The sequence below is a fragment of the Acinonyx jubatus genome, chromosome A3 (assembly GCF_027475565.1).
Source record: "Acinonyx jubatus isolate Ajub_Pintada_27869175 chromosome A3, VMU_Ajub_asm_v1.0, whole genome shotgun sequence".
Lineage (NCBI taxonomy): Eukaryota > Metazoa > Chordata > Mammalia > Carnivora > Felidae > Acinonyx > Acinonyx jubatus.
Window position 1 is genome coordinate 4901514 of NC_069388.1, and position 16204 is coordinate 4917717.

Sequence of the window (16204 nt, forward strand, 5' to 3'; positions counted from 1 at the left end):
TGGCTCAGTCGGTTGAGCGTCCGACTTCGGCTCGGGTCATGATCTCACGGTCTGTGAGTTCGAGCCCCACGTCGGGCTCTGTGCTGATGGCTCGGGGCCTGGAGCCTACTTCGGATTCTGTGTCTCCCACTCTCTCTGCCCCTCCCCCGCTCGCTCTCTCTCCCTCAAAGATAAATAAACGTTAAAAAAAAAATTGAAATGGCTAAAATGGTGAGCTTTAGGGACGCCTGGGTGGCTCAGTCAGTTAAGTGTCTGCCTCTTGGTTTCGGCTCAGGTCACGATCTCATGGTGTGTGAGTTTGAACCCTGTGGTTGGGCATGGCGCTGACAGTGGGGAGACCGCTTGGGATTCTCTCTCTCCCTCTCTGTCTGCTCCTCTCCCCCACTCACTCTCTCTTAAAATAAATAAACTTAAAAAAAATAATAAAGTGATGAGTTTTATGTTAGGTGTATTTCGCCAAAATGTATTTATTTTTTTTAATTGGGAAGGAAGCATCTGCCTGGGGTAAGTGACACCAATCAAGTCCCTCTACCTCTCCGAACCTGTTTCCTCATCTGCAAAACGGGGGCATCGGCAGAACCTACGTCACGGGTCGTCGTGCGGATTATACCACTGGGTCTGTAGATGTGACCGGGGGGTACAGCACACTGACAGGCTGCTTCCCCTGGGGCTGCTGGAAGGACTCACCACCCTAATGCAGACAGAGCAGCTGGTCTGCAGACGTGTGTTCAGAAGAGGCTTAGCGAGCCTCCCGCCCCCCCTTAAGGCCCCCGGCAGGCTCCATACGGTGTTGGCCTCTGTAGGCTGTTTCTGGCATTCTGACTCACGACAGCACATCAGCTCGGAGCAGATCATATTTTAAACCCCAGTAGCTTGGTCTGAGCAATCGGGCGCTCTGGATGTAATTCTGCAGGTAATTTGAACGATGCTATCTAATTTCAAATGTCCCTGCTCTTACGAGTGCGAAGGCAGCATAATTTTTAATTAGTGGGTAAACAGTAAATAATGGATGGCGGTAAGTGGACACCACTGTTAATTAAAAACCCATGGTTGATAAAAATCAATTTGGCCCATGCATTGAACTCGGTCTATCAGGTCCCCGCGAAAAGTTGTGCAACCGACCCACGGCACCATCTGCGTTCAGCTGTTCCTTTCGCTAAGACTTTTCGGGGGGGGTGGGGGGGCAGACGAGGTGGGGGGAGAAAAAAACCAAAAAGCTACCTCAAAACCTGCAACAGAAAGCCCTCCATATATTCATCGGTGACTGGTTGATTTCATGTTTGCGACCTTTAAATTGAAGCTTTGCAAACGGCCAAGAGGCGATGTTTTATGCGCCACTCTGGTGCGTTCGCCACGAAGGTCTCCGATTGTGTGTCGTGTTTTGCATGTGTCTGCTCCGAACACAGTTGGGACTTCATTACTTCCCTAGATCCTAATTTCTCCTAGGAAAACAGGACAAACTAAAACACGCTCAGCGGGAATATACCCTCTGAGGACTCGGGACAGAATTTAACATCAAGGGCCATCTCTTCTCGGTACCTTCAGAGAGTACAGGGCGGAAAGGCTTGTTTTCTTTTGAACAGAAAACATTTCCTCCAGAAACAGAGCTTGGTGGAGACAATGCCAACATAACCTTCAGGGCCCGTCCGCTGTTGTGCTCTGAGACATAAGCTCAATTTTCCGGCCAGGCAGGTAACACCCACCCCTTCGGTTTTTTTCTTCCCTCTGCTTCACGCAGTCTCCAAATCAGCACTCTCAGACAGGGTTTGCTCACGCTGGTGATGTTTGCATTAACCGCAGGACTGAATCCAGGGGCCCCCGTGTCCCCTGATGAGGCCGCTCGTGGGAGCAGGAGGAGGTTGGAGGTACTGGCTCGGACATGCACCCTGGCTCAGGATTCCTGATAGGGTCACGCTGGCAACGTGGCCCAATTTCAGTGCCCGCCCACCCACGCCCCGCAAGAAACGAGATGTGCCCAAGTTAATACGGAACTCCCCACAAGCTTCTTCTTCAAGACTCCCCTTGGTATGGCCTGAGAGCCCTCCAGCAGCCACATGTGTCCATGTGGGGCCATGTCAGCCCCAGTTGGTAGGGTGGTTGTTTTCATTCCTCCTATTTAGTGGGTTAAAACCCATAAATCAGCTATAGGACACACTGGGGATATAGCAAGGACGCAGTGGGGCATCAGCGTTTTCATCCACCCATCCACCCATCCATCCATCCATCCATCCATCCATCCATCCATCCAGCAAATTCATCCCACCGAGTCTTGAAAACAGCCCCTTTCTCCTTTCCTGTGATGCAAGACGGCCAATAGTGAAACCAGCCAGCCACAGTCTGACCACCTGGGTTTTGTCACATTTGGGCAGCACATGCCCCTGTGCAAGCCAAGCCCAGCTCACCCAGCCTGTCTCTCTGCCCATAAGAGGAGGCTGATGCTGACGCCCGCCTCCGAGGGCCGTCACGAAAGTCAGGCAGCGAATAAAACCCGCGGGGGGTGACACTCGGTTCACAGAAACTGTGCCTGCCATGACTGTGGTCACCAGGGCGTCACCTCTGCTTTCTCAGCTGATCTCGGGGGATCCCAAGGGTCTCCAAATGAGACCCCGGGGCCTCCAGGAAGTGAGGAATCTGCTCCGCCTCATTTTCCTGAGACGCTGCGGGGGCACAGAGAGTTTAGGGGTCACGCGCCCCATCGGACGGCTGCGAAGGGGCTGGTGTGGGACCCTCAGGCCTCCCCAGGCCTGCCCTGGGCGGGGGGGGGGGTGCCAGGAAGGTGTGGTGTGCAGAGGAGAAGGGGGCGGGATGTCCCTTTCGTCTGCTTTTCCACTCCACCATCGAGCCTTCCTGGGGCCCCTGGGCCATCAGGGCCCGGGTCCCCCGCTGGCCCCCCATCGCGTGGCCCCCAGGCTCGGTGGGAGGAAGTGCCGTTGGAAAGCCCTGCCGCGGGAGCTGGCCAGCGGGTCGAGGCCGGCCGTCCCCGGACACGGCCCGTTGCCGTAATAGTTGGACGCTGCTCACCGCCCAGCTTCCCACACATCCCGCCATCTGCGTTGTGTCAAGCCCGGCCCTCTGAGTGGAGATGACGGTTTCTGGAGAAACCGCTGCCCTTCGGCAGCTGAAGGCCCCGGGGCGCTCGCCTCAGGACAGCAAGCAGGAGGGATTTTGAACAGCCCCGTGGCCAAGCCTGGCTTGTCTCCATAAGATGAGCACATGTGGGGGTCCCTCGGGAGGATCTGAGGCCCCCGCGGCTCACGGCCGTCCTGCCTGGGCCTCCGATTCTTCCCCGGCCCCGCCGTCAGCCGGACGCATCAGCCCGGGCACCCACCACAGGCCTGCGGACGCCCGCTATGTGCCAGGTGCCAGCGGGGGGGCCCGTGACGCCCAGACGGACGACACACGGGCCCCGCCAAGGGGGGCCCGTTATGCGAGTGGTCTCGACAGGCAGGTGGCCGTTCTGGCCTGCTCCGTGGGGCAGAGGTCAAGGAGAACCTGGGCTCTTCGGTGGACCGGGCAGCGCCCGGCGAGTCTTTGGAAGATCTGGGCTCCTGGGAGTCTGGTGTGGCGCAGCAACTCTCAGAGACTTTCCAGCGCTGGGACCTGGGGTAATCCCCCTCCGGGAGGCTAGTACTCTATGGCAGTCACGTCTGAGATGCAGGAGACGATGGGTCCAGAGGCCGATTCTAGGCACCTTGATTTGGGTGCGGCTGAGGGGGAGCTGGGCACCCTGGGGAGAGGCCAAAGCCAGACTGTGCCTGGCTCTCTGCTGTGGCCCAGGATGGGTTGGGGAGGCAGGCAGGGCGGGCAGAGTCTCTGCAGGGAGTCAGGACCACTAACCCACGTCCGTCTGCTTTGCAGCCCACACGGCAGAGGCGACTGGGACGGGAGGGGACAGCCATCTACACTGGGAGCCTCGCTGCCAACGGCCCCTGCCCAACAGAGCACCCGTCACGGCACTGCTGCCCCCACGCCTCGATGGGCCCTGGGTCTCCACTGGGTAAGACCCTGAGGTTTTTCCCTGATCGCAGGCCCCTGGCAGGGAGACCTCACCCTCCCTGCGCCTCAGCGTCCACAAGGCCCGACTCGTCCAGTGGTCCGAGAGGCTCACCAGCTGTCAAACACATGGCTTTGCCCGCCCCCCTCCACAGAGCAAACCTGGTAGGCAGGGCCGTGCTGGGCATCACGTCCCAGCGTGAATGAAATCCATGTGAGCGCCTGGTAGGCAGTCCTCACCGAGTGCCACCTACGCGCGAGGTCTGGGGGAGCCACGGTGGGAACAAGCTTGAACATGGCTAACACAGAAATCAGTGACGTAAACTTGAGATGGCACTAAGCTCTGTAACGAAGGACACGAGACCAAGGATGTGATAGCCAGTGATCTGGGAGGGCTCTCTTGAGAGTGGTCAGGGAAGGCTTCTCAGAGGTGGTAAGATTCAGCTGAGAGTCCTGAGGCAGGAAGCAGCAGGCGAGAGAGGGCCCAGGCGTCCCTCGGGTCTGTTGAATTCTCTACCTTGACCGTCTCGCCTGACGTTTCAGAGGCCCTGTCTGCTGCTCTGGGGCAACCGGCTTTGTGCTCCGCCCTCATCAGTGGGGCGTGAACTCTGCGGTCCTCCCTCCTGGGTGAGGGAGAAGGCAGTGGCCTCCTCCCCACCTAATACATCCCTGCCTCCCCCGCCATCCCTTTTTGGGCCAGTCCTGCTCCGGGCTCAGGGACTGGGCTCTCCACGTCCCCCATGCACCTCGTGGGGTCAGGGAGAAACCCGACGGCCAAACATCTGTTAGCACTCTGGGTGGAGGGAGGGGACATGAGCTCTGTAAAGCCACTTTGGATGCACGCCCAGGCTCTGCCCCGGTCCCGACTCCAAAACCCAGGTGAGGTCCGGGTGCCACTGGCCCGGGTCACCCTGAGATAGAACTGGGGTGTGGGGAACATCAGAACTGGTTGCAGGCTGCTTCTGCCCTGAGACAACGGCATTCCAGGACAGTTCTTCTAGAAACTTCTAGAACTTTCTTCCTAGAAAGTTCCTCTTCGTGCCCTCTAGACGGGCTTTGCTGCTTCCTGGGGGCAGTGCCGGGAACAATCCAGAGTCCGGGAACCACTGAGTTATCCGCTGTGGCCTGCTGCACCCCATTAGGCAAATCTCCCACCTCCGGCCCCGTCTGGGATGCAGGTGAGGACAGGGCTGTGGCCCACCCTCAGGTGGATGAGTCACCCCTCTCTGTTTTTAACTACCTCCTGTACTGGCATCTCCTTACCATTTTTCTTTAAACCAGCTTGCTTTTGTTTACCTAAATATATTCATTTCTTTTTACAGCTTTATTGAGGTATAATTGCTATACAGTAAACTGCACACATTTACCACGCACTATAATTATTTTTAACGGAAGCGTAATCTCACTGTGGATAGGGAGAGCACAGCCACCTGCCATAAATAGGAGGCAACTGTAAAAAGAAAGTCAATGAAAACAAGACAACATAATTAAATCCTCACTGGATTCGTCGCCTGCCTCAGAGTCTGTTCTCTCTGGGAGAAAAGGGAGGTTGGCGTTAAAGACACGTTAGCTCCAACAGGGACTTTCTCCTTCACGTAATCAGAAAGACCGAAAGAAAGGAAAAGGGAACTGTTTGCATGCTGGGTAAGAACATGTTTCCTTTGCGCCATCGGCCTTGGTCTGAAAACTCTTGCGAAAATAAGAGTATAGATGGTGTGAGCCATGCGAAGGGGGTACCTGCCTACTCTTTTTTTCCCCCTGGAACTCATCCAACATCTGCCCCATCTGAACCCTCCACAGCAAACTCTGAACCAACATGGATTACACTTGGTCAGGGGACTCAACCTAGCGAAGGGGAGACCGAATGTAAGTGCCCATCAGTCACGATTCACTGAGTGAGGCCCCAGGGAGGGGCCATGGGGTGCCAGGCTCTGGGCCAGGTGCCGGGGAGCCAGTGGGGGAAGGACGGACAGGCCACCGCCTCCTGCAGCTCACAGCACAGGGCTCCCCAAATGGTGCAAGGGAACCTCTGTTTCCCAAGCACCCCCCAGGCACTGTCACCGTGCTTCAGGCTTCCCGGAGGCCCTGACGGTGAGTCTGATGCCTCCACGTCACAGAGGAAGGAGCGGGGCATTACCCACAGCCACTGAGGGACGGAAATGAGATTGGAGCCTGGGTCCTCTGGCCGCAAGGCCTGCACACTTCTTGGGCCAGTAGGGATTCACAGGACCCACCGGGACCTGTGCCACAAGGGAGGGTGTCTGCTGAAGGAGGCCACAGTGCATGACGTGGCGGGCCGCTGGGCTCAAGGGTGGGGCTGAGACCATGCAGCAAAACTGAGGCTGCAGGAGCCCAGCCCAGAGGGAGGCGCTCAGCTCAACGCGCTGGTTCTCATGGCTCTGTCCGACCCCCGTCTCTGTCCGACAGCTGCGAGGTGCGCCCGGGACCCGAGTTCCTCACCCGTTCCTACACCTTCTACCCCAACCGTCTCTTCCGAGGCTACCAATTCTACTACAGGGACCCCTTCTGCCGGGAGCCCGCCCACTCCTTGCTCATCAAGGGCAAGGTCCGCCTGCGCCGGGCCTCCTGGGTCACCCGGGGTGCCACCGAGGCTGACTACCAGCTACACAAGGTGGGCATCGTCTTTCACAGCCGCCGTGCGCTGCTCGACGTCACCAGGAGCCTCAACCAGACCTGGGCGGGCCAGGACTGTGCCCAGCGGCTGCCCCCGGCCCAGGCCTGGCTGCCCGGGGCACTGTACGAGCTGCTGAGCGCCCGGGCCAAGCGGGACTGCACGGAGGCACTGGGCTTCACCATGCACGAGCTCAGCCTGGTCCGCACGCAGCGCCACGTGCAGCTGCAGCCCCGGGCCGGGCCCCGGCTGGTGGACGAGCTATACCTGGGGGACGTCCACACCGACCCAGTGGAAAGGAGGCACTACCGGCCCACGGGCTACCAGCGCCCGCTTCAGAGCGCCCTGGTGAGTCTGGGGCCCTGGAAGGGTGGGCACTGAGCCCCAACCCAGCAGGGCCTCTATGGTCCGGTCCCTGCCTAGGACCCTCTCCGCACCCCCACTCTGGCCTGCGTGCCTCAGGACATCTGCACATGCTGTTCCCTCTGCCTGAGACACCTTTACTCGGGTCTTTACGGGGCTGGCTTCTTCCAAAAGAACCGTTTTTCAGCCTGTCTGTGTCAGACCCTCCTGACATCCTTCTTGTGGGCCCCAGAGGGTCCCCTTCTGCCCTGCTGGCCATGTGGGCTTGGGCAGGCCTCTCTCAGTTCTCAGATCAGATGTGCCCTCCAATCCCCACTCTGCACACTTTCCAGCGCTCAGCTTGCCCTGGGCTACATGGTTTACTTGTTACTCGCCTCCTTCTCCTCTAGAAGTAGACGTTCCGCAAGGGTGGGGTCCCACTTCGGTGTCGCCACACGTGGCCCAGGGTCTGGCGTACCGTCGGGGCCACTAAATGCTAGTGAAGGAACCAGGGAGAGGTCAGCCCTTCTCCAGGGCTCTGCTGGACAACCACACAGCCTGCGGAGGGCAGCGCTCTAAAGCGCCGCGTGGACCTCCCTGTTGGCCTAGAGCCAGAGATGTTCATACTCAAGTCAGGGGCAGCAGCCCTTCTGAGGCTGACTGTTCTCACGACGCCGACTTGAGACGGCATCGTCTGGGCACCTTCTGAGAATGCAGCGTCAGGTTCTGTGGGTCCGGGGTGGGGCCTGGGGTTCTGCTCCCAGATGGCCCGTGGACCCCCCCCCTCCACTCTGGGCAGGAGATGGCAGTACCCAGGGACCTGCCCTGTGAGACCCGCCTCCCCCACCCCAACTCCAGCGTGAATTTCACTTGAGGTGCTTAACGTACATTTTTAAATGAAGCGGCCACAAACAAACCGCCCCCCTTTGGGGCAGATCCCGGTCGCCCTTTCTTGCCTGCTGAGCACACGGGCAGAAAGAATCTCAGTTTCATTTGCAGAATGGACTCTCGGCACGGAACGCAGAGCCTGGCCAGCAAGGCGCAGGGAGGCTCGTGACTTCTCCAGTGGGGCTGGTGAGGCCTAAGGACCCCCCCTCAGAAAAGTGTCTGTAGAAGCATAAAATAAAATACAAAAGAATTTAAACGGAAACCGCTTCTACTAAAATAGTTACCCGAGTCTTAAAGCACTAATTTGTAACACGGGGAATACTAAGAACGCGAATTCTTTATTCTCCCTAATTGGGTGTAAACGATGTTCCCAGGATCTGCAACAGTGTTACCAGGAGGCCGGCAACAAAGTCAGAGGTCCCGGGGTACAGGGGTTTGCTGCCTACACTCACAATTACAGAAAAGTTCACTTTTGTTAGGGTTTATTGAAAGCGAAGTCAAGGTAGGATGCCATGGTGAGAATGTCAATACAAGGTCCCCAAGGAATATCTTTCAAAAGTGAGAACGCCTGGGTGGCTCAGTCAATTAAGCGACCGACTCCTGATTTTGGCTCAGGCCATGATCTCATGCGTCATGAGATCGAGCCCCGTGTCAGGTTCTGCGCTGACAGCTTGGAATCTGCTTGAGATTCTGTCTCCCCCTCTCCCTCTGCCTCTCCCCACTCCTACATACCCACTCTCTGTCTCTCAAAATAAATTAATAAGCATTTAAAAAAAAACCCAAAACTGGGAACAAATAGATTGGATGGATGAGTTCAGGAGTTCTGCCACCAAGTGTTCTTTGAGCTCTTAGGCAATGCTCGCATCATTCAGCATGTATCGAGTGCCTACTGTGTACTCAACACTCACGGAACTAAACCAGATGGGCAATTTCTCATCTCTGGGAGCAGCTGCTTGCCAGTACCCCAAAGGAGGGTACCCCAAAGTACCCCAAAGGAGGGCACCAGGGATGAGCCCAGCTGCCCTCCTCTCCTCTCCCACCACCTCCTCCCAAGCCAGGATCCGGACAGCAGAGAAGCGTGAGAAGTTCTCATAATCAGAAAATCAGCCCGAGTTCTTTTCGTGATCTCAAAATTATTCCCTTTTTGGCAGCCAATGTTCTAGGCTGGTCTGACGTTAATCCTACTTAGAGAGGAGAAGGCTCTGGCAGTGGGGTGATTACTGGTGCCCACTACCTCATTAGGAGGGCAAACGGCTCTGAATACAGAGAGGACGGACCCCCGGGGCACAGAAGATGACAATTTTCAGGTCTCCCCAGGCAGGACTCTGGGGCCGCAGACTCCTGCCATTCTGCTGCCTGACCAGTCAGCGTGGCCAATACAACCTGAACGGTGACTGAGAAGCAGATCAGGAATGTGGGCACAGGCAAGCAGTGCCAGATGCACAGACATTAAATTAAATATCCGCTCACCAACTGCCCCCTCCCTGGGAAAAAAAAAGATCATTTCAGAGAAGAAAATGCTGCAGATAAACCCCCAAGGAACGAATTAGTCGTTACCTTATGCTCTCTGGGGCCCAAGCTTTGCCCATGACCCAAACCAGATGGTAAACATGAACATTTTTAGAAGTTAATTTAAAACCAATTTGATCCCCAAATTCATTGCCTGGATGTAGAATCCTAATCAATCAGCCAACACTCGACCAAAATCATCTAAGCCTGCTGTCACCTCTGGGGGTTAATTAGAAACTGTTATGTGCTGTTTGAGAGATAACTTTATGTAACAGGTTTGAACCAGTAAGAGTTTGGCTTCTGCACAAGCGTGAATTCTGCTGGCTGGGGCCTTGTGTATTAACACGTGCAACTCCAGACCTCTGCAGGATGACGCCACAAAGGTTTTTCATTTTTCTTCCCCTTCAAGCGCAGCAGAGAAGGAAATGCCTGTTCTCTCTCCTCTCTCCTCTCCCACCTGAAAGGCTCACTACCTCTCGATTTGTTATGCAGAACACCAGTTTCCCCAAATTACCAAACAGTATCCCCAGTGTCCTGTCTGCAGAAGATTTGAAGGGAGGGGGGGAAGCGGGGTGGGGGGGGAACAGCCCTGGTGTTATTTTGATGTAATGCATCCTGCCCTGTCAATCCCCATCAGTGTGACACCAGTCCGAATGTGGGTTAAAACGCCTAAATTCGACCCTTATCAGCCAGCGTTCCAATTAACCGGCCCGGCAGCTAAATACCCAGCTTGCTCACTTCTGTCCGTCACATTTCTGCAGCCATTCGCTGGCATTGCAAAGTGCCTTCCCGTCCTCTGCCCTCACGTCAACATCCCCCAAGCCAAAAATAATGCAGGTTTCCATATTATGGAAATCGAGGCAAGTGGAGGTCCATCATAGACACAAATAATAAAAGCTGCTAATGAGGCAGATCTGAAAATGAGAAAAGCAAAAAACTAAAAACAAACACAAAAACCCCTGTTCTTAATCATCCAGTATTTTCTTTCTAAATGAGAACTCCCAAAGGCCGCTTGTTTGGCATAAAACTCACCCAGCAGCAATCGGTGGAAATTGTGTGTGTGTGTGTTTGCAAGACAAAAAAAAATGGAGCTGACTTCCCAGCTGGGCTCTCAAAATGCCCCCTCTTTTCCCTGGCCTGTCCTGCCCGTGCCCCTGGCCTGAGGTCCCCTCCTGGGATGTCTGCCAGTCCCCAGTGTCAAGCCTTGCTTTGACAAGCGGTCGCTCCCAGGACATTTACCTTGGAGAATGATGCTCTGGATCAAATTCTGGGCAACAGCTCCCTTCCAAAGCAAAACAAAACAAAACGAAAACAAATGCACAAAAAACCCCACACCAAGATGTCTATATCTGGTTCCTTTTTGGCCTCAACTGAGCCTCTTTCCTCCAAAATGCAGCCTGAGTCCTTCCCCACACGTGGATTTGGCATCTGTTTCCTGTTGACGGGTTTTACTGCAAGCCCAGCTCGGGTACTCTGTAAAGCAGGGACAACTTTAAGGCCAAAGAGGGAGGAAAGCAGCTCCCAGCCCGGGGCAACCAGGGGCCGTGGCGGTGGCTGACGACCTGTGGGCCACAGGTCCTCCCTATGATAAATAACACGAGAATGAACATCTTTGGGCGGCGTCTCTGTTCCACGGTCTCCTCGGTGAGACTCTGAGCAACGGGCAGGAGTATTTTCGTGGCCCTGCCTCCCTGTCGCCACATGTGCTTTCTAAGGGAGGGAGAGAACGATGCCCACCTTCCCGGGGGACGTTTTTGAAGCTAAAAGAGTGCCTCTTCTCCACCCCGAGGTGGAGAGGGTGCGGCTCCGAGGAGGGTGAAGTTTTCAGTCTGGAAGGGTCGGGGAAGAGGCTCCAGACGGCATGGTCCATCCCGTCTCCACCACGTCCAGGCTGGGCCGTGGGCTCCCGGAGCTCCAGCAGCTTCGGCCAGAACACGTGGCGGTTGCCCGAGCTGGGCCCTGCACAACCCTGGCACTTAGGAAGCTCCTAAAAGTGAGGGGGGGCTGGGAGGGGGGTTAACAGTGAGCCAGGAGAAAGGCCACAAACTCGAATGGCCGAATCTCAGGACCAAGCAGGCGGGGTGTGGGACAGAAAACCTCCAAATCCCAGGGCGTAAGGCACCTCCACTCTGTTTCTGGCTCATTCACCCACGCTGTATGTGGCTGCTGTGAGCCCGGCCCTGTGCAGGGAGCTGGGAACAGAGTAGCCGCGGGGCCTCCGGGGCTCTCGGGACCTACCATCCAGCGAGGGGAGGAGGAGGGGTGGAGAGAAGAGGTCTGCCATCTGCAAAAGTGTCGCTAAGGCCTCCCGGAGCCGAGACTCGGGGGGGGGGGGGGGGGACAAGGAGCAGGCAGCCAGGCCAACACGGGGGGGGGGGGGGGGCAGCAGGTGCGGAGGCCCAGGAGGGGGCGGAGCTTACGGAGGTCCGAGGAGGGCAAAGTGGCCATTGGCACGGGAGGCAGGGAGTGACGGGGTGGGGGGGGGGGGCCCGCGATGCCCCGGTGCAGGGTGCGCCCCGACGCCCCGTCCACGTCGGACACTCACCGTCCTCCTTGCCTTCTGCCAGCACCACGCTCGCCCCTGCCCCGCGTGCAGCCTCATCGCCGGCTCCAACGAGCACCACCCGCCCGTGCTGCCCCCCCAGGTGGCCCTGCCCCTGCACCTGGGCGGCCGCTGGGTCAGCCCCGGGTGCGAGGTGCGCCCCGCCGTGCTGTTCCTCACCAGGCTCTTCACCTTCCACGGGCACAACCGCTCCTGGGAAGGGTATTACCACCATTTCTCGGACCCCGCCTGCCGTCAGCCCACCTTCACCGTCTACGCAGCCGGCCGTTACACCAGGGGCACGCCGTCCAACAAGGTCCTCGGGGGCACCGAGCTGGCGTTTCAGGTCACGCGGGCCCGGGTGACTCCCATGGACCAGGTCACCACGGCCATGCTCAACTTCTCCGAGCCGAGCAGCTGCGGGGGCCCAGGGGCCTGGTCCTTGGGGACCGAGCGGGACGTCACAGCCACCAACGGGTGCCTGCCGCTGGGCATCAGGCTCCCCCACGTGGAGTACGAGCTTTTCAAGATGGAGCTAGACCCCCTCGGGCAAAGCCTGCTCTTCATTGGACAAAGGCCCACGGACGGGTCGAGTCCCGACTCCCCGGAGAAGCGCCCCACGTCCTACCAGGCGCCCCTGGTGCTCTGTGACGGGGTGTCCGGGCCCCTGCTGCAGAAGCCCGACCTCAGGGGCGGGGGGCCATGTCCCCGAGCGGCCCTTCTCCCCGCCCTGCCCCTTGCTCTAGGGCTGGCCCTCCTCCAGTGGCTATGAAATTAACGTGTGACCTGCAGGCCGCTCCTCTGGCCCCTCGCCGCCCCGGGGGACTCCCTCGGGGCACCGACCCCTCCATCCATCCGTGAGGAAGTGCCCATCCCCCGCTCGGCTCTGTCTCCGCCGTGGAGAGCGACGCGGCCCCGCTGCCCCCTGGGGCGGGGGGGAGCTGAGCACCCGAATCCAGGCGCACCTGCGAAGCCCAGGACAGCACGGCGGGCGATTCGACCCGAGCGCTGACCACGAACCTGGGCGCGGCCGCGTCAACCGCCCCGCGTTTCTGAGCGCTCGCTCCGGGGTTTCCCGGGAGGGTGGAGGACAGCACCCCTTCTCCCACTCCGCCCGCGGCCTTTTGGGGGACCGGGAGCGACAGTCCGCACGGGGCCGGGGCTGCTCGGCCGGGCCCGCGGCTTGTCGTCTAAAGACGATTAATCCGAATTTAGCGAGACAAACTCAAACCGCAGCCGTGAATTAAAGATGCTGCTTCGGGCTTTCGGGTACGTCGCCGCAGCTTTCTGGAGGAGGGCTGGTCTCCTTGGGGGCGCCTCGGCTATCTTGCGCCTTGACTGCTGGCACTTGCCTGCACTTGCCCCTGCGTCTGCCAGCCGGGGCCTCGAGCCGGCCACACTGCGCAGCCCTCCGGGGCCAGCGCTCCCCGGGGCCCAGAAGAGCGCCTCCCGCGCCCGCACCAGGCTGGCTGCTGCGGGCAGGTCTTTGGAGGAACCCGGCGTTTCCAGCCCTTGGAGAGTAATTAATACTAATGATCGCGGTGACACCGGCCTGCTCTGTAATTAGCCCCGCACAGGCGTCCTCTGTTCTCAAGGCTCCCTGTGCTTAAGTGACAAGGAGGGAGAGGAACCTCCGAGTGTGTTTTGGGGACCATCCCAGGGAGAGGTCAGGGTCACCGGGCTCCGTGGCAACTTCTGGAGAAGGAGGCAGCCTGCTCGCCGTGTGATGCCCTCCTCTGCTTGGGGGGGGGGGGGGGGGGCTGTCATCAAGGTGGGGAGGACACAAGGCCCCTGCCTGTGTTCCCAGGGCCTCCTCTGTCTACTGCGAAATTAACTAGCATCCTGGTGGGCTCAAGGGTCTCCGGGACTCTGTGCCTGTGATACGCCCCCTCCTTCCTCCCCCCCCCCCATTCCTATCTCTGGCTCTTATCACAGATCTTGAACAACAATTGTCTGTGAGGCTAATGATGCTTTCAGAGCAAGCCCCTGTCTTCCGTGAGATTGTGTGGGGTTCCATCAGCCCGCTGAAATTGCTCTGACTTATCTACCCATTCTTCTTCAACAACAACAACGGCAACAACAAAAATGCAAAAGAGAAGAACCCCACCAAGTTAATATTCTCTGTAGGTCTCGCCAAGCTAGGAGAGTTCCTGGTGTATTTACCGAAGTACAAAAAGTAATTAAGATTATTTACGGTCTCAGACTGCCTCGGGGTGGGGGGGTGCGGTTCCCCCGTGGGGAGGGGGGTGGGTGGCGATAACGTGTCCATGGCTGAGCAAGTCTTGTTTCCGAGGCTTGAGGCAACCATGACACCATTTGTCATCGAATTTGAATCTTTTAATAAAATTAAACAGCCTGAAAAATGTTCCTGCTGGTTATTAAAGTCAACCAAGGGGATTATGGTTCTAAAGAAAGGAAGCGAAGTGAGTGTCTCCCAGAGAATGTGTGAAAGAGAATAAACGCAGTGGAGGTGAACTCTGGCTCTCTGTCATGCTTCTTTGGTTCAGGCTACCGCCCTGCCCTGTTAAAAACTCTCCAGGAGCTTCCAGCGCACTCAGAATAAAGTCCCAGTTCCTCGGTCACTGATGTCCGCAAGGTCTGGCTGTGCATCCCCACATCCTGGCTGCACGGGCCTTCCTTCTGTCTCTCGATCACAATCAACCGTGCCCTACCCCAGGGCCTTTGCATGTGTCATTGCCGTTTCTCTGTCCCTCCCCCCCACCCCCCCCCACCCCCATCCTCAGAAGCTTGGCTTTTTCTAGTCTCCTGCTTAGGGAGGCCAACCATCAGTAACCCCGAACAGCCGCCTCTGTTCCATCATGCCGTCTCTTCCTTATAATGCGTACGGATCACCGTCAGAAATGACCTCTTGCATTCATGTTTATTCTCTGCCTCCTCTACCACAGCTGTGAGCTCCGTGGGAATGGGGAGGGACTGAGTCGGTCCCTGCCGTCTTTTCCAGCAGCTTCGGCAGTGCCTGACACGTGCTAGCGACCTCAGTAAATACAGCCTAGTAAACAAACGTTGACGTTCCCGCTTAATCCCCACATCAAGACCTGCGAAGAGGCCACAGACACACGCCAGGCATAGCGTCCCTCATGGTGGGGGGGGGGGGGGGCGGCGGGCAACAGGGTAGGTGAGGGGTGGGTAACTGCATCTTGCTCGGAGGGGATGCTGAAGGCACAGACCGGAGAAGGGGCCTTGCCCAGCTGCTCCCCAGAACCCGAGGGCTAAGTCTCTGTCTTGGGGTGTCCTTCCGGGGTTCCAGTCCCTCACAAGGGTGGGATTCCTTGACTGTATTCGGGGAAAGCAAGTCAGAGCTGCTCTGTGGGGCACAGCATGAGCCACTTCTAACGGGAGGCTCTCTGGACTGGACTGAGCTGCCCTCTCTCCCAGGGCCGCTTGATTCTGGAACGGCTGATGCTGGCAGAAAATATCATGGCCGGAGAGAAAGACCACAGGCCTTTTCTCCTGGGCAAGAGGCCGTGCTTCCCAGACTCTGGGCTGAAATAAGGAGGGGTCATCCGGGCGGCCCGAGGGGGCTGGGGACAAGCCCACAGACGCCAGCCTTCTGGCTCCTTCCTTGGCTCCTTATAATACCCTCCACATAGAACCCAGGATAGCTTTAATCAACGGAGGGGAAAGTAAAACCTATAGTTCTAGTTCAAAACAAAACAACACAAAATTAATGTTCTCCGTTCTATGTTCAGTCACGTTTAAAAAAAAAAAAAAAAAACCCGTGCAGTTTATAATTTCATAGCGCAAGCTCCCAGGAGAGTAAATGAGCTTTTTTTTTTTTTTTTAATAAAAAGTTTAAATTGTATACAGCTCTCAGAGGCCCATTAACTACCAGATGCTGGTTATCAGAAGAAGCTATTTCTTTGTCTTCTCTAAGCGAATGTGTTTAACCTCCCAGCGGTGCTACTGGCCTGGGAAAGAGCAGCTCACAGTGACGCGGGCTCTGCCGCCCGCACTCAGCCGGTCCCGGGGGGCCTGGGTGACTCAGGCGAGAGGGAGGCTGCAGGGGGCAGGGCGGGGGTGGCGGCTCCTGACGCAGAGGAGGCAGAGAAGCGCATCAGGGCCGCATCGGGGCCGCATCGGGGCCGCGGCCCAGGCCACCTCCCGGCCATCGGCGGCCGGGGAGCAGGTTCTGCTTCACTGCGGGGGGAGCCTGGCAGCAGCTGGAGACCTCTAATCCGCGCCGGATGGTCCTAAGTGACTGGTTTCCTCCTCCCACACACTCCACTGGGTGGACGTGAGGGCCCAGGGCCGACCTGGGCCCCCACCTGTCAGGGTCT

The 16204-nt window shown here is 57.6% G+C and overlaps 1 protein-coding gene across 1 annotated transcript in view; it reads left to right on the forward strand.

Moving 5' to 3' along the window:
- Positions 1-14133, forward strand: part of APCDD1L (APC down-regulated 1 like) — a 56397-nt gene extending 42264 nt beyond the window's left edge. The window contains exons 2-4 of the mRNA XM_027046526.2: positions 3859-3997; positions 6421-6973; positions 11932-14133. Coding sequence (XP_026902327.1) covers positions 3859-3997; positions 6421-6973; positions 11932-12678 — 1439 coding nt within the window. The 3' untranslated portion in view covers positions 12679-14133. The remainder of the gene's footprint in view (positions 1-3858; positions 3998-6420; positions 6974-11931) is intronic.
- The last annotated feature ends 2071 nt before the right edge of the window (positions 14134-16204 follow it).